Source organism: Pseudopodoces humilis, chromosome 1, assembly GCF_049639895.1.
Source record: "Pseudopodoces humilis isolate 2021_Gansu_Grassland_sample_001 chromosome 1, ASM4963989v1, whole genome shotgun sequence".
NCBI lineage: Eukaryota > Metazoa > Chordata > Aves > Passeriformes > Paridae > Pseudopodoces > Pseudopodoces humilis.
The window spans coordinates 74181157-74201829 of NC_142200.1; the positions used below are offsets into that span (position 1 = coordinate 74181157).

The 20673-nt window shown below is 34.0% G+C and overlaps 1 protein-coding gene across 1 annotated transcript in view; it reads right to left on the reverse strand.

Moving 5' to 3' along the window:
* The window catches only part of DNAH5 (dynein axonemal heavy chain 5), a 128845-nt gene that overhangs the window by 80250 nt on the left and 27922 nt on the right, over positions 1–20673 (reverse strand). The window contains exons 15-32 of the mRNA XM_088053745.1: positions 20289–20495; positions 18567–18738; positions 16973–17118; positions 14769–14928; positions 14083–14325; positions 12983–13173; positions 12801–12900; positions 11389–11513; positions 9866–10067; positions 8745–8980; positions 7326–7544; positions 6530–6592; positions 5395–5633; positions 4357–4597; positions 3709–3908; positions 2756–2909; positions 1926–2089; positions 1101–1257 (exon numbers count right to left, since the gene is read on the reverse strand). Of these exons, the coding sequence (XP_087909871.1) occupies positions 1101–1257; positions 1926–2089; positions 2756–2909; positions 3709–3908; positions 4357–4597; positions 5395–5633; positions 6530–6592; positions 7326–7544; positions 8745–8980; positions 9866–10067; positions 11389–11513; positions 12801–12900; positions 12983–13173; positions 14083–14325; positions 14769–14928; positions 16973–17118; positions 18567–18738; positions 20289–20495 (3219 nt within the window). The remainder of the gene's footprint in view (positions 1–1100; positions 1258–1925; positions 2090–2755; positions 2910–3708; positions 3909–4356; positions 4598–5394; positions 5634–6529; positions 6593–7325; positions 7545–8744; positions 8981–9865; positions 10068–11388; positions 11514–12800; positions 12901–12982; positions 13174–14082; positions 14326–14768; positions 14929–16972; positions 17119–18566; positions 18739–20288; positions 20496–20673) is intronic.

Consider the following 20673-nt stretch of genomic DNA (forward strand, 5'->3'; position numbering starts at 1 on the left):
CTTTCCAGTCACAATAAAGGAAACTTTCCCCCATTACTGGTGGGCTAACAGCCTACCAAATTTACAGCCTTAGAATCAAAAATAATGAGAACAGAAAAGTTAAGGAACATGGACAGTCAAAGGAATTTCAAAAGCATGGGAAGGTAATTGGCTTCTAGGAAATGCATACATAAGGAAAAAATGTTGCTATCTGTTCTTATAAAAGGTATAAGAAAAGTGCTCTTCAAACACTGTGTCTGAAGGCAGCATAAGGACAGCTCAGAAACAGGACAGACAGTAGACACTTTTTCTTACAATCAAAAAATGAATGGAAAAATACAAATACAGTCAGTGAAAATAAATAAATAAGGTCATAAAGACTCAAAAGCTTATTTGAGAGGAAGCCACAGAAAAAAGTGCAGTATATGGGTGGATTTTTCTGAAATATAAGCACCGGTGCAAATATTTGGTTTGCCATTCTACATGAAGAAAACTTCATGTTGATGCCTTAAGTTTTAGCTTTCATATTTTCCAGATTCTGTACTGCCTTAGTGTGTGACTCTGAACTTCATATAAAGTGTTAGCAAGTTCTCTTCACAGGGTAGTTAGACAAAACAATCCTTTTCCAGCCCGAGAACCAAGAACACCATTGCAGCTTCAGGCCCAAAAAGGTATAAACAACTGTGAATTAAGAAAAATCTGGGAGGATGGGACTTCATAACCTGAAGCTGTAATTGGACAATAAACCTCAATATGTAAATGGACCAAAACTTATAAAAGTGTGAAAACTCATGACTGGTCATCCATCTTGTGTCCATCTTGGGTAGAGCCATGGGCTTTTGTACTGCCCAAGGTGTATCCTTTGAAGGCCTTTTAATAAATACCTACTTTATTCCTTTAACTCTGTCCAGCATCTGTTCCAGTAGCCTCTTACGGCAACATCCTCATAAATGAGGATATGAAACAGGTCTTTAATGAAGAAAGCCTACTCAGCATCAAATAGTTGGTGAATAAGGTAAAACAGTAGAATGCCTTATGCAACCAAGTAGCTCTCTAAATTAGCAGGAATCATACATCGTTAATGTGAAGGAATGTAAAGCTGAAGTGAGAGCAGTACATACCTTTTCATGGAACCTGACAGTTTTAATGTTGTCAAACACATTCAGCAGATGTGCCTGTATATTGTGAGAGTTGGATGCCTGGCCAAGAATTTCTAAGAGAGCAGGATCTGACACGAAGAAGAATCGTGGAAATAGGAGGCGCTTTTTTTCCAGATACCTGCATTTTTAAAAAATTGGTAGAGAAGGTGGGAGGGGGTAGACGGTAAGTTATTTGGGTTAATTTATACATCCTTTCCTCTTTAAAAGTGGTATTTCTCACAATTTATTATACAATTTTAGTTGTAGCAATGACAATTTTTATCCATTATACGTTCATGTTAAGCATCTGCTTTAAAAGCTACTGTATCTTAGTATCAGAAATCATTTCACAAAAAGCTTTTATTATTTGCTACAATCGAAACAGAAGTAAAAAGGAAATAAACTAAACTGAAATAAAATATATTTTACATTAACTCTTTTACTTGCTATTTACATCTAACAAGCTGAATGTCTCCCAGATCTGTGAAAAGGGTGGATGGGATACACAAATCTAGACTGGCTTCTGGTTTGAAACTAGGCTGAAATCAGCTGTGGTTCCAACAGAGATAGACAGTGAGTGACGCCAGAGTTAGCCACAAATCAAATACTTAGCCATGAGTTGGCGGAAATTTCTTAGGAGGTGTTGCATTATCCTGCTAACTTGTTTGCTCAGTTCAACTGAATTCATAGTGGAATAAGAACATGATCTTTTCAAAGTTCACGGGACAGTACTTGAGCAATTTCTCTTTCCCTAGTTACACAGTGCACAACCATCTGGCCAAGAATATGGTCTCACAGTCATCTTACCCTGTGAGCGATTTCTGACAGATTTCAAGCTGTTCCAGTAAATGTGGCAATAACTGTCCCATTATTTCATCTCCAACACAACATTGAATAACATTGGGTGTTTCATGAGCTCGGGTCATGATCCTTACCCAGGATTTATCAATGTTAGAGAAACGCTTTGCTTCCTGTTGAAACATGACAATGAATGTGGAATGGAAGAAATGGAGGAAGGAAGAGAAATGAGGGAGAAGGCACCTGCTTCCAGAACCAGCACCCAGTAATCTCAACAGCAATCTTCTCACTAGTAATCACATGCCTTCTAGAAATTTTTCATTTTAGGCATAATTCTTTCTGCTTACACAATAAATTACACAAATTTTATACTTGGCTGTCAAGCCTGCCATGGACTTTCTCTTACACTTCTAGAGAAAAAGACAGAAAATTCATTATACATGATTTTAAGCTTCAAATTTGGAGATTTTTTTTCTAAAACTGAAATTCATTTTTAATTTGAAAAGCCATGCAGGTAAGTTTAAGACAAGGATTCCTAGGTACTACTATGTTAATGGTAGGTACTACTAGACGAAGCTACTGCTAGGCACAGTGTTTAAATACATATTAATTAGCAGGTTTACAATCTAGAAATCAAAAGATCAAACATCACATGATTTTATTATTCTTTCTCACACCATGCCTTCCATTGGCACTGCTTATCTAATTTCCTAGCAAGATCAGTTTTGTTAAATACTAGAAGAAATTAAGTTTATTTTACTGCATCAGTTATGACATCACAGTTAAGTTTTACTCTTAAAATGTTGATAAGCAAACTAAAAAAAAGCATGTCTAGAAACCTTTGGAAGCTGCCTTGCTATATCACCACCAATAAAAACAGCTTCTAAATAAATCCACAAGTTCTGCACAGTCAGCCAGTCCTCAATGATATCTGTTGTGTTGGAAAGATAGTGCACCCATTTCTGAATCTGTGTCTTGAATGGTGTGTTGTATCTACAATAAAAATAAATAAATAAATAAATAAGAAACATTTCATTATTTCAAGAAGAAAACAAGAAGACTCTTGAAAAGTAGCAATTAAGTCACAGGATGAGGATTTGTTTTTATGCTTAGAATTTTTCAAGTGGAAGTATAAAAACTTAATTCAGCTAATTGGCAGCTCTAAATCCAATCAGCTCGAACTTGCTGCTGTGTACACAAGGTGCATAGTGCATCTCTGATCCAAGAGAAGTAGGATGGGAACAAGGCTTCAATTTCACTCTAAGGTAAAGGAACTACTCTCTTGAAAGCTGTAAATTCACAGAGTTCCTGAGCTCTCCTAAACTCCTGCTTTTGAGCATCTGCCTGATAATTAGATTATTTTATCTGTGTCTTTTAGCATGTGAAACCAGACAAACTGAAGCTCAGTTTAACTAGGATTTTCAGTACCTTTGGCATGAGGTAATGACCTATCACAGGGGCAGAGTAAGCAGTGCCTGTAATGCCCGTAATATGACTGCCATAGGAGGCACTGTTCTCTCTTATGTCCCCACTTTCTTGCATCAGTGAAAACTTTCCAGTTGTTTATTCAGGCAATCTGTGCTGCATCTGCATGTTTTCAAAAGAACTTATTGGGGAGATACACTAGATACAATAAGAACTAGCCCATTAAAAGTTCAAGGACCAGCAAGCTCTTAGTTTTTATCTAGATGATTATTTATTTTCTTTTCTGTGATAGATTGGTTTGCTAAAACAAAGTCTTTTGTTAATATTTTTATCTCTCCTCCCATTCCCTCCCTCCCTTTCCTGTTACCTGTTACTCATGAGAGAACCAAGAATCATCAGGCTGTCCTCCAAGGTAGCAATTGTTTCTGATGTGCTGTCACCTCTTAAAAGAAGTTCCCCACGAGTTTTAAAATTTGCAAAGATAAACATCTTGTTATCCCATTCAGCTATCACTTGTTTTAACTTCTGCTCAATGTCTCTCTCCTTCACAGCACTTATGCAGATATCCTTTTAAATAAACAGGATGTCAAAATAATTAACGCTTCAAGTCCTTGGTATAGGAATCTAGCTCTTATTTCCTTTAACACTAGGTAACATTAGGCTCATGAGCAATTATTTAGTGGAAAGGTCTACAGATATACAAACAACAGAGCTAGTAATCTGTATACCACATCACAATTTAATCAACTCTGGGGGAAATAAAATAAAAACATAGTGATTACTTTTCATATGTTTAATGTCACAAAGCAAGGTAGCCTCACAGATTAGCTCCTGGGCCAAATGGCATGATTTCAAAAAATAGAAGTTGACACCACAATATATTTGTGTCATTGTTTTATACAAAAACCTGTTCTTTCTACAGAAATGTTTTGGATTTCCTTCTTGCTACTGTTACTCCTACACTATACAAGCAGATTGCTGGTTTCATGTATCCATATTTCTTCCTTCAAAATACCTCTATTTCCTCTTTATATCTTAATAGTGGAACTTCCATTAAATTCCTCAGTTTGAATGTTTCACTCTCCATGTCAAATCTGTGTTCAGTAAGACCCATAATCTGCTTCCAGTGCCGAGGCATCATTGCTTTGCTTGACATGTGCTCAAGCAATGGGCAACATTCACTGAAGTCCTCTATGGTCTTCTTTAGGTCAAGAAAAGGCTGCCATTCCTTTATAGCACGAGGGAGCTTATGGCACCTACATTGAGATAAAGCAAGCTTTTTCAAAAGGTTTCTATTATTCTTCCTTTAAAAACCACAGTATATTTTTTTAAAGGCAGAACACATACCTTCCAAATTCAAGTTACCTGTAATTTGAAGGTTCTATATGTGCTTCCCCATGTGAGAAAATCTGTTTCTGGTCTATTTCAATGACTGATAGCTGGGTAGGCACCTACAGCCTCCCCTTAAGGAGTGTAGCTGCATAGTTTTAATAACTCTGTGCAAGCGATCTTCAAAACCAGTTGAAATGTTGTATCTACATCTTGATTTCATCTTTCAGTGAGACTGATGGTATGTTCTGAGCTCTAGAAAAACCCTGTTCTTCAGGGTTTAATTCTTTAAATTTTTGGGTTCCTGGTTTGATGAAAAGTTCAGCTTCTATGTATGCAATATAACCCATTTTGTAGAAAAACTATTCAGCAATTCACTAACTTGCCTTTGACATCTAGCATAAATCTGTCTCTCATGAACAACAAAATTACAACAAAAAGGTGAAACTTTCCTTCATGAAGAAAATAAATAACAATTTTAAGATATATTCCAAAAACTTATTAAAAAAAGATAGCCAAGAATCTGCCCAAGGAACAATAATCCTCAACATTTAGAATCTAATTCTTTTATGATGCTGGTAATGGATATATTTTTCAATTTAAATTCACATTTTTCAAGCCTGAATAAACAAATACATGCTCATATATGATTACTGGTACTAACCAATTATAACCATGTTCAAGAAGTACTTTAGACAACTTTAACACAGCAGCAGTTTCTCACCTGTTCTGAAATTCCATAAGTTCACCGTTAATTTTTTCAATGTCTAATTCTGACCAAAGAATATCATAGTAACCATTGATTGTGTCAATTACACTGTTATATAGATTATAGAGTTTCTGCAACAGATTCAGTTGCTTATTTATTTCAAGAAGTTGAGGACACCAAGTAACTGGCAAACCGAAAAGATCTTCTCCATCTGTACAAGTAATATATTTCCGAAAGAGATTATCATATCGATTCTAAGAAAGAAAAAGAAAAAAAAAATAACTAAAAAATAACAATTAAAAAGTTAATAAAAATAACTAAATATTAAAGATCCAAAATTATGATTAGAGCTGAATTAGACTAAAATCTAGGAAATAATAGAACGATATAGAGAAATAGTAACAGCTTACACTGTTAACAGTTTTCTCAACAATTTTCTTGAGAAAGGTAACTTTTAGCTAGCTTGGAGGTACATCTTTACAAACTGACAGGGAAGCCATTTATTTCATGTGGCTCAGTGACAGAAAAATAAATACTAAAATTGCACTTGAAAGAGGTGAAGCATGACACACAAAGCAAAAAAAGGTGGATATAGTAAATTCTACCTCTCCAAATATGCTGTGCAAATCTTTTATTGACTGTTGAAGGAAGAATTATTACCATTAAAGCAGCAAAGAAAAACGTAATTTAATTGTCAATTGTAATATAACTCAGAGAACATAGCAGGAAGTCAAACGAATAACATTATGGGAAAAAGAAAAGCATTAAAAGTTGTTATTGCAGGAATAGATACTAATAATGATATAAAGATAGACTTCAACCAAAAAAATAAAGACAATAATGAACAGAACGGCTTATAGCCAAATACTCTAAACATGTGGGAAGGTTCTCATCAGGATATTGTATCTAGTAATCATTACTCATTATCTATGCAGCCTTTCTGTTAACTCCTAAAAAATTTAAACAGTATTCCTTGCAAATGCATAGAAAAATTCCAGCTCAGTTTTCACTAAGACAAAACAGACTTTGCCAAATCAGTAACGCTATCTACCAATGAAAGTTCATTCAGCAACTGAGATTCCTTCTCAGAGCCTTTAGGTGTTAGCTCACTTGTCGTAAGTATTAAGTTATGTCTTAGCATTAACAGTACCTGGAATATAGTAAGCCTGTCACTGGCTTCCTGAGGTGTTAAACCAACCACCATTGGCCCATTCTAAAAGGAAAAAAAAAAAACAAAAAAAACCAAAAAAAACCACAAAAACAAACCAGAAAACAAAACATTAATTTAGACAGTGAGAATAACCACAACTTCTTTCTAATCAGTATTTTCTAAGGGCTAACCACAAACAATTTTGCAGCCTAGATATCCCCTCCCCAGATCAGATAACAGCTGAACCAAGAGATGACAGTTAACCTACTAGAACACTTTTTTTAAAAGGATTTAAAAAAAAATCAAAGAAGGCAACTAATTGAATTTTTAATGCAGAAATTTTTCATTACACTGTAAAAGGTAGGAAATCATAGCTCACTTTTTGAGTAAAAGTCAGCATTACTTAAAAGATGATAAAAATTAATTCAGCTTCATTCATTTATGTTCTAATGAAAAAGAATGTGAGAGTGTAAGTCACTTGTACATGTACCCAGCATCAGAAAACTCTTCTTTCTAACATAGTTTATCATTAATCCTAGTCTTCACATTTGCTCATGGTAACTAGATAGTTTTCAAAAACCTTAAATATCTCAATTCTTAATTTTTAATATGATTACCTGCATTACTTATGTCATTCACATACAAAACATTAACCAAACCTGTCCTGAACTGAAACTCAAACACCATCTTAGCAAGAATAAACCTATTCAGCAGCAGAGGCCCATCCCATTGATTAATTCCATGCTCCCATTGCTCCTTAAAAATGTCTCTAAAGCAATAAAATAGAAACATTTGCCTGATCATAATCTGAATAGAACTGCGCACAGTCTTCAGTAAAAGTCTTCACAGCACTAATAAGCTCTCCTCTGAAGTTTGGCTGCAAAGCAACAAGCTCATTCTGCACTTCATTTGCACGGATTAGCAGTTTTTCCCAAGTGTAGTGCAATGTGTCCACCTTCTCTGTCTCTTCCTTGGCAACAAGTAGATCATACTTGTTCAACATAGCATAGGATTCCTGCCAGAAATTTGGATCAAGATACAGAAAATGGTAACTTCAGTTAACTTTGCAAACATGTATTTATGGTAACATTTTAAACTTTTAAGAACAGAGAATGGTTTGTTAGAATAAGAAATTCTGTTCTCTTTGCGTAGCCATTATCAAAATTTAACAAACCGATACCAAACTGGAAGAAACATCTGAATTTTTTTTTTTCACAGACCATTGATTTCCACTTGCACCACCAACATATGAATAGTCCACATACTGAAAACCCTTAGTGAATTTTCATTACAATACAACTTAAATTCACTTTATATAAATTAGCTCAGGGTAGGGTAGCAATGAACCTGTGGCATAACATTGCCATTTGAAAATTTTGTATGAAGTGGGATTATTTCCATTCATGCTTTCCAGTTTGATCAAACTGTAGCCAAATTGCAAAAATGGAAACGCTTTGTCTACTACAACACTATGTGGAAAATATGCCAACCTCCCTTTCAAAAACCTGAAGCATTGCTTCTTGTGCCTGGGGACTCAAGGCTCCTGCTTGCAGAATTGGAAGCTTTTAATGAAATTATGGGCAATGAGGAATCATGAACATGTTTTAGAAAAAAGAATTCTACTGAGAAATCAGTGGTGCAGTTTGCCACATTATAGCATTCTTAAATAAATACTCTGGTCAGGAATGCAGAGAAACAGTTACCATCTGTTTTTAAGTCTGCCATTTGTCAGATGTTCAGTAACTGCATTCTATTACATTAACTTCTTTAAGGAAGTTAGTTGCTTTTATTTATTTTAACCTATATAGCTGATGAAAGCAATCAATCCTGTATAGTCTGCTTAACATTAGCTTTTTACTTCTCTTTAGGTTTAGCTAAAAAAAACAAAAATAGGAATCTCATTTCTTTTCATACACAGACTTCTTCCACAAAGTATGAAAAGATTTCTTGCATTCAATACCTGTACTTTCATCTTCCTCTTACCTACATCATTCAATTTCTGCACTGTTCACTAAGCCACCTCTCACCTCAGCAAGTTTACATTTGCCCAGATCAGAATTTCACACAAAAAGGTTTACAGGAACACAACAGGCCTGTCACTCAACATTCAACACATATTAAATCATACATTTTCAAAGTTCATTGTTAAGCTTTAACCCAGAAAATAACTGCTCTCTTAAACAGTACCCATACATGTAATAGTCCCACTAGCTACCTCAATGGGGCCAATTTGAAAGTCAATAGAAATCTGTAGTTCTCTGATCTCTTTTAAAGCTGACATGGCTATTCTGATATCATCCAGGTCCATGATGCTGTGATTTAACTTCTTGCCAGTTTCCTCTATAAAAGTCAAAATTGCTTCCATCTGTGTTCTGTACTTCTTATTGCAATGACACCCCAGCAAAGTCATCCAGGCTTTGGTTTCTGATCTCAGTGCTAGCTTCAGATCAGCTAAAAATATTGAACAATTAATAGATATTAGATATTGTAGATATCTTTTAAGACACACTATTAATCTTTTTCATTACATGTGTTCTCTTCGGTCCCAGTTCTGGTTTTTTGGTCTAACCCTTCACATACAGAGGTGATAAAATCACATGGGCACCTTGAAGTGGTTTATAAAATTGCTTGCAATTCACAATTGCTTTCCTCCTATTCTTCTCAGAATTTATCATATTTTCTACTGGAAAGATCATCTAATAACATTAACAATTAATAGATATTAGATATCATAGATATTTTTAGGATGTATCTACTGGAAAGTTGAGGCTAGACTCCATACTTGTCATCTGGTTCATTTACCATTATATCAACTTCTATTGCATACATCACTAATGAATTGTTTAATATTCTCATCTAAGTCTAAAATATTTTCAAAAATTAATCTTTAAAAAATAATGTGGGGAGGAAATTAGGAGTCTAATTATGAAAGCTGAAGAAACAAAATTTGGTCATAGCATTGGTGGAATTGTTAGAAGGGGGTTCAGCTATCTCTGCATGCAGCCAGGCAAGGAGAAAAGTAACATAAACTTATTATCTTACTCCAATGAAATATGTACTCATGGGAATCAGTGACAGAAGGAGGAGCAAACATTTACCATCCACCCCATAAGTAAGCAGAAGTATCCAGGTGAGGTAATAAACTCCAGCTGAGCCTCACAGATATTCTTGTGTTACTGTTTTGCTTGCATGCATTTTTAGCCGCAACAGCAATCAGCCCTCCTCTCTCCCTTTCTCCTTTCCATTTTAATCTAGCTCACAAGTCGAAAACTGTCACACCTCTCCTTCCTACTGGAGTTAGAAAGTACATGTCTTTGGAGAGAAGCTGAACTCTACCAGTGTACAGCGCAATAGCTCCCACGCAGATGTATTCAGGCTCAGAATTTATTTTCAGGTCCAGGTCTTGGAAATGCAGAATTTCAGATTCAAATTCAGAGAGTGATGGGCTTCCCACCATTAATTTATCAATGGTTTCCTCCTTGTCCCTCTGCCATATATGGTGGTAACAACTAAAACTCTCCAAAGCTGTAAGAACTTCCTGAAAGACATTCACAAGTTCAAAGAAAGATTCTCAGCGTCATGTATAGAGCATACATATAATTTCTTGGCAGCTGCTCATTACAGTACCTTACAAATGCCATAGTGCAGCAGGTTGAATCACCTCACAGAAAAAAAGGCTGCTGGTAAATTTATGCTAGAGTAAGTTCCATTACTGATCACACATCGTGCCTGAAACTCTATGTTAATCGCATTCAGTTTGTCAGATTAGCTTAAACATTTTCCAATTAAGTGAATCTTCAGTCAACAAAATCATTGGAATCAGTGGGAAGTAAAGTTTAAAGGTAGGATACAGTACACTTGTCCTTCCCTGCCATTTCTTGCGCTAGAAACTGAAACCTGAACTCCAGGGCCCAACATAACAAGAAAAATTGATTCTGAAATAATGAAGCTATGAGACAATTTTTTTTAACATGAATTTCTACACTCAGTTCAGGTCTCTGATTTGAATATCATTTAATGAGTGTGCAAGAGAATTTTTTTTTGGTTCTCAGGAGTTCAGAAAAATGAGAAAGTTAAAATTAAATCATCACTGCCTCTAATTAAACACGTAAATGAGAGATGAGTACTACAAGAGATAATCCACATCATGGCTTATGATAAATATAGTACATGCAGGCATTTAAAGCTGGCTAAATGATAAAAATTTACAGTATTACAAACTACCATGATAATTATCCACCATTATCAACTATTCAGAACCAGCCTAGTAGTTATGCTTTAGTACCACTGAAGTTACAAGACCTCGAGTCAAAGAGTTTCACATGGCAAGACTCTTAAAAGAGTGGACCAGGCCCAGAAGAAACTGATGCAGAGCTCCCTAAAGAAATACAGTTTACTAAAGAGTGCATAGACTAAGAACAAGGCAAAGAAGCTATGCATATCCTTTAAGATAAATCCTAACTTACACTAGCAAATCCTATGCAGCACTTAACAAATGCTAATCTGACATCCAATTTTCTTCTAAAAATCTTCATAACCTCTTCATAATGTGGCAGAAGTCATGCTGGCTTCATTTGCTACACACAACACAACTACACTTAAGAGTTTTTTATTATGCTTTAATTTATGCAATATTCAAAATCCCAAATCTTGGACCAGAGTACACTTAATCCATGTTACACTTTTAAAGAATATTTGCAGATTTTCAGACACATGTTTTCCATCCACTATCCTAAACTTTTTCATTATTACATTTAATTACAGCCTTAAATGTCTACCCTTATTACCCAAGGATATTAAAAGTAATATATTAAAATCCCTCAGATAGTGATATTAAATTAACATCTCAATTGTCTTACCCTTTTTGTAGAATTGATGGCACTGCTGAGTAAAGATACTAATTTAATAATTTCTTTGTTCTCTGAAACATTCTTGAAGTAGTTGTGGCTTTGCACTGGGTCAGATGAACTGAGTGATGCTGCATCTGATACATTATCTATAAAAGAAGATGCAAGTATAAAAAGCAGGCTTAGAACAGACATACTGGTTAGGAGAAGTAAATTCCTACAGACAAAACCATATTTTTTCAGTAAGCATGAATTTTAAAGTTAGGTGTTCTTAAAGGCAACTAGAAGTCAAAGAGGCCAAAATAAATTCATAAACATCCCATTTTAGTAAAATTGCTCCATCTAGGCACCCTGTCAAATTTGGAACAAGTTCCACTCCAATCATTCAAAGAGAATCTTTCCTCTTCTCTGCTCTCTCCACAAGGTTTATTTTGTATGCTTCACCTAAGTGATTTATTTATAAATCAGCATTTGCTTACCTATATATCAACACAAAGCATTTTTATTTTCTGAAATACCTCACAATTGACAATTTGAAATACAAATTAACATTAACTGTGAGAAGATGACCATAACCAATCCCCAAAAAAGGAATAAAGATTTTAAAAAGTCCATCAGTTAGCAAATATCCACAAGTTTGACTTTATCATAATTTTTAATTTCATCTCTTGCAAGCAAAATTCTTAGTTTTAAAAGACTAATTTAATCAGTTAAATTAATTCTTAACCAGTTCAAATATTACTGTCCTACTTTTTAAGTGCATAAGAGAGAGCTAACCTAAAAAGACTTAAATGTATTTTTTTATTATCTTGGGTGCAATGTAGAACAATTAACTTGGCTTGATTTTAAACCATTTCAGAGAAGAAAAACGCAAAGATGCCATTCTAAATTTCCTTGAACTAATGACTTCAATAACTTAATGTCAGGTCAGGAAACAGAATAATGAAAATCCTTTTAGAAGTTCTACTCTATTCAATCTTTTACACAATCCTCTATACATCAATATTGCAATTTATATAGACATTTTTACTCAATACTAAGTATTGTGAAAGGTAAGGACAAGTTCTAAGATGCCATTTGAACATGCCAAATTACAAACCACACAGGCAAATCATGGAAGATTATTCTGTAGCAAAAGTGACGATAATTGTAAACAATATACATCCTATAACCCAAAGCAGTAAAACTCTTTAAGAAGCACAAAAAAAAATCCCCTAACCCAAATCCACAGAAGGACAAGTGGCAAACCTTATTTCTAATGAGAAAGAGATTACTTCTCTGAGGTAATTTAAAATCTATGAGGTTGTTTAAAATCTATTAAGTAAACTGTTTTTGATGCATTCTGTAATTAATATCTTCCAACATATTCTGTATAAATCACATTTTCCTAATACTGAAAATTAGTGATGTCAGTTTATCATTACCATGGATGTTTTCCTTTCCAGTCTCTTTCATCCCATCATCAGAATCGCTGTCTCTGCTCCCACACCGCAAGAGAACAACTTTTGTCTCTAACACTTTCTTCTGAAGAGAGAATAACATTTATGTTTTTATTTGCAGCTGTTTTGCACCATTTGTTCTAAGTAAGGCTGTTAAAGACACCAACCTTGGATATTCTCTCCTTACTCCACTGTCGAACTCCTTTCATTACTTTCACAATACTATCTACAGCTTTATTAAGTGTCTGCTGTACCTCATCCAAAGAGGGTGTCATGATGATATTAGGGATAGATAGGTTAATATTGGTCCTAATTATAGGATGAGCAGCTTTTTTCTGCTTAGACATACTGTGATTTTCTAAATAAAAGAAAAAAACAGAAGAAAAAACCAAAATAAAAGGCTGTGTTCATATTTTTTCAAGATATTAAACTAGGCATTGTTTTAATATAAATCAACAAATATATCTCCTAATGTAGAGTACTGAGTGTAATTTATGAAGGGAAAAAGTATTCCTGAATAATTTATAAGATGTACTGCTAAACTTTACAGCAGCACAAGTAAAAAGTGAGTGCAAACCTACTTTTCTCCATGAAGCTCCTTTTCAACTGGTTCTGTGCAGCTAAACTCTGTTTAGCAGACAATTTTGATATCTGGCTGTCAGCCAGCATATTAAACTGGACACAGAATCTCCTTAGAGTTATAGCATTGTATGCCTTATAAACTATAGAGACCAAAGACAACTGCCCTTATTTTTGTTTCTGAATGCATGTGGCAATAAAACACTTCAAAACAGTGTTCCATCACCACGTATGGAAATATCTGAAGGCAATTAGTAAGAGAAAAAAGACGCCTCTATTTTTTTTCATAGAGTTTTTTGTAAAGGCAAGGTCAAAAAGATCTTGTCAAGTTGTCAAGTTCTTAACTTCTCAAGTTCATAATTGATAACTTTTAACTTAAGTGATAACTTATCAAGTTATCAAGGTCTTATCAGAAACTTATCTATCAAGTCTAGCTCCAAATGTAATATTGGCTTCAGAACAGTACAGTGAGTCCTAAGAGAAACAGCATTGTAATGACACTTTCCTATTGTCACAAGAATAAAATACGTTTGGAAACACACAATGTAACTTAACAAGACAGCTTAATCAAAATCCCTTTGTTTCCCCCTCTTTTACACTTGTGACTCTTATTTATATAGTTATGGGATATTACATTTACATTTTTCTTTATGTAGCTTAAAAGAGCAATGTACTACAATGCAGCCACCTAAGAAATTGATGGTAGATGATGCATGAATGCGCTTCCGGATGGTCTCCAGAGTGTTTCGTATGACTTTCAAAAGGGCATCAATGTTACGATTATTGAAGTAAGAAAGCAGTTCATTGGCATCTTCCTCTAATTTTTCTAAATCTATTCTCTTCCTCTTTGCTGTAGGAGACAAGCCAGCCCACATCTCACTGGAATTTTGTGAGGAACTCAAGCTTTTTGATCTTCTTTCCTCTCCTGTAGCTAAAACATCATAAATCCATTAGTTAAGTTTACTTAAGGGACTTGAAAGTACCATAAAGCAACACCTCCACTGGTTTCTGAAATAATTTTCAGGAAGTGTAGAACTACTCATCTGTAATCTGCACCTCAATGTAACAGGTCTTTTATTCCTATCTGCCTTCTTATTCAGTACAAACTGGCATGATTATCGTCAAAATTCAGATATTATTTCTTTCAACATCCAAATTAGATAAATAATATCAACTTATTTTGTAGATCATAAATGATTGTTAGATTATTCATTATCCAGGCAAATTCAAGGAAAAGTCTTTAGACATTACATACCATTCAGTATTTCAGTCACCTAAGATATAATGTCCCCCAAAGCAAATTATCATCATGAAAAAGAAACAAACACCAAGCAATGCAATGCAATGCAATGCAATGCAATGCAATCTTCTTACCTGTGCTATTGTCCCTTTTTTCACCACTGGGTTCAATTGACTTCTCATCTTTACTGACCTGTTCCTCAGTGTCAAGTAACATGTTAATCAGATCATTAGCAGAGGCTTCCACCAGTGAGCTTTTTAAGTGTAAAGTCTGAGAACCTTTTATACAGAGTTCCTGTTATCAAACCAAAACAATATGCTCTTATTGTCACAGTTCTCATGTCAATTTCACAGTCATAGCAGCCTTTATTAACACAAATGTCAAGGCCTAAGATTTGTGGAAAACCAGATCTATATACAACATTAATTTTAATTTTTTTCCAAAATATTAGGTATCACCAAGGCATCATAAATATCTTTCAACAATTGTTTTAGCTTCTTTCTCAAATCATATGATTCATTAGTTAATATCATGAATCAATGTTTATAATGCCTAGTTTCATTAAAAGGCTCCCAAAAGCAAGGGTTTCTTAATTTTTTTAACTTTTCAATGTAGACATGGGAAATTCAACACTTCTTTTAATCACTGCCAATTTACATTAATTGGCTGTGCCATAATGAGTATTAGCCAATCATATTTCCCATTTACAGCTAAACAGAAGATAAAATTTATACAAACTGTATTTATTATTAAAATAAACATGAAAATTATCAGCTGGAGAGAGAAGAAATCAAAGAATGAGATTAAATAAAATTCAGAACCTTATTACAGTATTATGCATCTTTTATTTTCCAATATTTACATCATGATCAATCAAGTATTCTTCAGCTTACTATAATCTTTATCTAAAATGGCCTTTTAATTTTTTACTTCTTTGTTATTTTATATTTCATTCTGCTTAAACAAACATGTCTACCTTTGTTTAATTAAAAATCAATAATTTGAAATATTCAGCCATTTCTAAATTTTAAGAAAATCTTTGGCCTTCCTAATAGTTCTTTTAAGAGAGAAGGCAGATGTGATTTGTAGTATCACAGCAACACTAAACAAAGTACTCTGGAATTTTTTCACTGGGTAATTATTTTTGTTGTAGCAATTTCTTTAGAAACTTTAAGACACCTGTTAGGTGACAGAAGTCTAGTTCCTTCTAATGAAAAATTACAATTAGCTTACAAACTGTTACTATTTTCATTGTACCCATAACTGGGGTTTTTATATCACTGACTCTGCTAACTCAACTCAATTGGCCGTTGTAACTGCTATGTGTGTAATTTCCATGTAGCTGTTCAAGTTTTCAGGTTACCATGCCATGAATAGAAAGTTTTTGCTCACTTTCACATATTTTTACCTTAGGGAATACACATTTTAGTACCTGTCCAATCAGGAAGGTAGCAGCAGGATCAATAAAAACAAGTATGGACTGTCAGGCTTGCAAGCTACTATTCATTCCGTATAATATTATTTTAAATTTTATTCTGTATTTAACAACAGGGTGAGTTGTTGCAATGGCCAAAAGAGAAAAGGCCAAAGAGTTAAATACACTAAGATAATTAAAACTTTCATTTGTAATATTTATTGCTACAAGAGAAAAGGAATGGGGATTATCTACTTGATTTTCTACAGTCTCTATCAAACAAAAGTTTATTCCAGGAGAAAACACATTAGACATTATAACATAAAATGCAATACCTTATTATTGCCTCACATAATTATTCTGACATTCAATTTAATTATGACCTTAATGAGCTTTCTAACCAACAATTTACATGTTTGCAGTTAATTACTCTCAACATAAAAGTATTTTGATGGGATGAAGGGTGTTTTCCCAGAACACCTTCACCCAGGTAATTCTGCATATATTTTCCACATCCCATTACCAACTCAGGAGAGTTTGAGATATTTATTACACAATCCTTTCCATAGTATCTACCCTCCTCAGGCACCTGCTGGAGAATTCCCTTATTTGAACAGGAATAATGACCAAAAAAAGATACTATCATAGAAGCAAAATTTTCGAGTGATATGAAAGCATAAAAGAATTATCATACACTATCTGGTTTGACATTAATAATTAATAGAAAAGAACATCTCAACTCAGATCTCTTTGCATTTGATACTTATTTTCCTATGTGAGGTCCCAGCCAAGCAAGAGGGCATTTCCACGCATATCCCATGCATGCTTCATTAATTCTGCATTCAGAACTTTTTATCTCATAAAAAAGAAAAATACCTAAACTCAAAGTCATCAATCTCTTTTTCATGAAACTTATCTACTAACATTAGTCTTTTGAAGAAATTCCTCACAGCTCTGTGGTTCACCTTCTGGCAACATACAGAGTGGCACTCTATTCATGTCTTGAAGGACAGCATCAATACGAAATTCAACCAAATCATTCACTCGATCAAGCAATAACTCCAGCCCAGCTTTCGAAGAAAACAGAAGATTCAAGGCAAGCATAAAAGTTTGAATCAATAGCCTTTGCAGAGTCCTGTTTAAATTTTTACCTCAATAAACTATCATATTCAATTGTATATGAATTCTGCTCCTTAACCAATTTACTTCAAACATCTAAATTTTATGGCAAGCTTCACCACAGAAACATACTTAACTTTTTTGCACAACAGATACTTACCTAGAATATGCTATCTACATGCTAAAAGATAACTATAATATTATATAAATATAAGCTATTGTACAAATATATATCACACAGATTTTATATAAAATATTATATATAATACATTGTATAAAATATAAATATATAAATAAAACATAAGTAAATGTAAATTAATTAATAAGTAAATATATATTAACTATATTAAAATATATATTTAATACATATATTATAAATATATATAAAATTAACTTAAAGGATACATATTTCAAACATGAAGACATTAACATTTAAATGATGGCCAGCAATATTCCATCTTCTCCTATAGCTTGAACTAATTACAACTTGGAGAACCTATTAGCAGCAAAAACTTGCAGCAAACAAAATCTCTGTGCTTCAAACAAATGTTAGAGGCCAAACAATAGTTAACAGAAAACAATCACTAGAAGTTTAAAAATTTAATAGCAACCTACTCTCAATGCTGAAGGTCAAATAGCAGGAAGGTGCCTGATCCAGACTCAAATTATTGTATTATTCAAAATTAAATTGAGCATAATGTCAGGCTAGCATCCAAAATGCACTTTAATCTGGCCTTTCAACTGAAGAAAATTTCCACTATAGCTACTTATGCAATTTCAAGAAACAAAATCTGTTTGATGTATTAATTCAGCTGAAGAAAAAGGAATTTGGTATCTTCAGAAAAAAAACACATCTCAGTGCAACCTTGTGATAATCTTCTGAAAACACTACAAGCTCATCTGTTTTGTAAAGCTGTTGTCCAAGATGAATGTGCATTAGTTTTAAAGAGATTGATGTTAAAAAAAAAAATAATATGAAATGTTATTGAGCAATGACAGTGCCAACTGAGCCAGTGTTTTATTCCCTGAAAAGTTGTTTTATACATTATAGAAACAAAAAAAACAGGACTAGGGAAAGTCTGAAACCTAGGAGCTCTTTTAAAACATAGCTATCATTCTTTAAATTCAAAATACACAGGGCCTTTTGCATCATACTTTATGCTTGGTGTAATCCCAACTGCCTAACATTAGCAAAAATTTGATGAACATACAAGACAAAAAGAAGGTAGTGTTATAAAACAAATGTTTCATGAAATACAGGACTGGTGAAAATTCTGATGTCTTTTATATACAAAATCAATTAAGTGCAAATTTTGTAAAGAACTGTAATCTCATAATATAACTTGCATTTTTATAGAACAAATAACCAGAAGTTAATGGAAAGAGGCAAATAACCAACCTAGCTTAGAAAAGACTGTATTAATATATTTCTCAATATTTGAGGATGCCCAGTTCAGTAATGTTAGACCTGGCAGGATAGCATCCTCTACATTTACTAATCGAGGAGCCATTAGTTGTTCAAAAGGGTGTTGTATTTTCAGTTTAATTCTTTTGTATTCTGCCAACATCACCTGAAATAAATAGAGAATTAAAACGTTAGTTAATATACACTGATTTGAACCTCTTCGTGTACACATATTTATGTATTTAAACTAAGAAAAATCATCTGTATGTACAATACTGAAATTCTTAAGATGTTATAATTAAATGCTTGAGAATGTTTTGCATTATTTTTGGCAGAAGTTCACTATTTGTTGTTCTTATATCTCTACATATATATTTGTTGCTCTGTGTGAAGTACTACTTCACATAGAAATCAATCTTTGATTGGACTGGTGTCGTGATAGAGTTAATTTCTTTCTCAATGGCTCACATGATGCCATGTTTTAAATCTGTGAGCAAAGCTGTATTACTAACACATTGATATTTTGGGTATTGCTAAACAGTGGTCATACAGCATTGAGTCCTTTTCTGCTTATCACAGTACTCTGCTGGTGAGTGGGGACACACAAGATGATGGGAAGTAATGTAGCCAGGACCACAACTGATTAATGGGATGTCATACCTATGACATCATGCTTAAAAATGAAAGCTGGGAGAAGCAGGAGGGAGGGGGACACTCAGAGCTATGGTGTGTTACTTTCCAAGTGGCTGTGATACTGCCTAGTTTTACCAGAATAATTCCTTATTTTTTCCTTGTGCATGCGGTTTTTGCCTTCCCTATTAAATTGTTTTTATCTCACCTCATGTGTTTTATATTTTAACCTTCAGATTCTCTCCCCATTCCAAGGAGGGGAGTGAGGGAGCAACTGTGTGGTGCTTGGTTGCCTACTGGGCTTAAACCACATAACAGAAAAATCTTGTAAACTTCAGTCTGTAAATCAGTGTTACAGAAGACAAAAAGCCCAAGGAGAAAAATACATCTAAATGAACTTTCCAGCAATTCTAATAAGATTAGCCTTACCTTTATTATACTATTTTCTTTCTAATGCCTCTTTAACCTGCTGATCTAGTTTCACATGTTTGGCAATAACATTATGACTTAATGTCATAAAGACTTTATGACTTATGTTTGTTTGTTGTTTTTTTTTTTTCTAAGTGACTTAAAAGACATGAGAAAGAGAAGTTTCAGCTTCTCTTTCTAAATTGTTCCACAGACGTCTGTGTAAAACACCAGTGCCAGAAAAAAAAGCTGCTACTTGCTGCATGCTTTACACTTTTTAAAAGCAGACCACCTGTTCCTGCCTCCCAGGTATCCTCTCAAAACAGATACTGCCCAATGTTGACTTCATTATTGGATGAGAGATAAATTGCTTATCATTTAGGAAGTAAGCAACGGCACAAAGCATTTTGTATTCCTCCTTTCCTCCCCATTCTCATCTCTGTCCCAGACTCTGCAGAGCTTCCCCAAACCCATGCATCTGCAAAGTAACTTCACAGAAAACATAAAGCCAAGAAAAAATTTTAACTGCCTCAAGACAGTCATACAGATAAGAAAATAGATTTGCAAATGTTTTCTTAGTGCATAATCATTGATCTTCATTTATCCTCTTCCATATGTCTAGAACCCAGGCATCTTAGTGTACAGTACACATACATAAAATAACTGAAGTAAACCCACATGCAAATTGTTGACAATCTTCTTGTACCAGACTCTCTGCTGCTGAATAACACTTGCAAATGGTGGAATTTCAAGGCACATGTGAGCCATGCAATCTGTCTCTCTGATTAAAGTTAATATTAGAGGGTCAAAATTCACAAATAATTCTCCTGTTTCTGGAGCTTTTACCAAGAGAGTTGCTTGAAGTCCTCTTTTAGTTAATTCAATCTGCAGGAAATAAAGTTATCATTCATGATAAGACAAGCCACTACATCAAAATACTTCAGTTTGCGTATAAATATCACTTTGGCAGATACTAAAATCAGTATCTGCTGACAAAGATTGATATGGTATATGAATCCAAAACAAAAACTTATTAACATGGTGTATATGGACCCAAATGCCT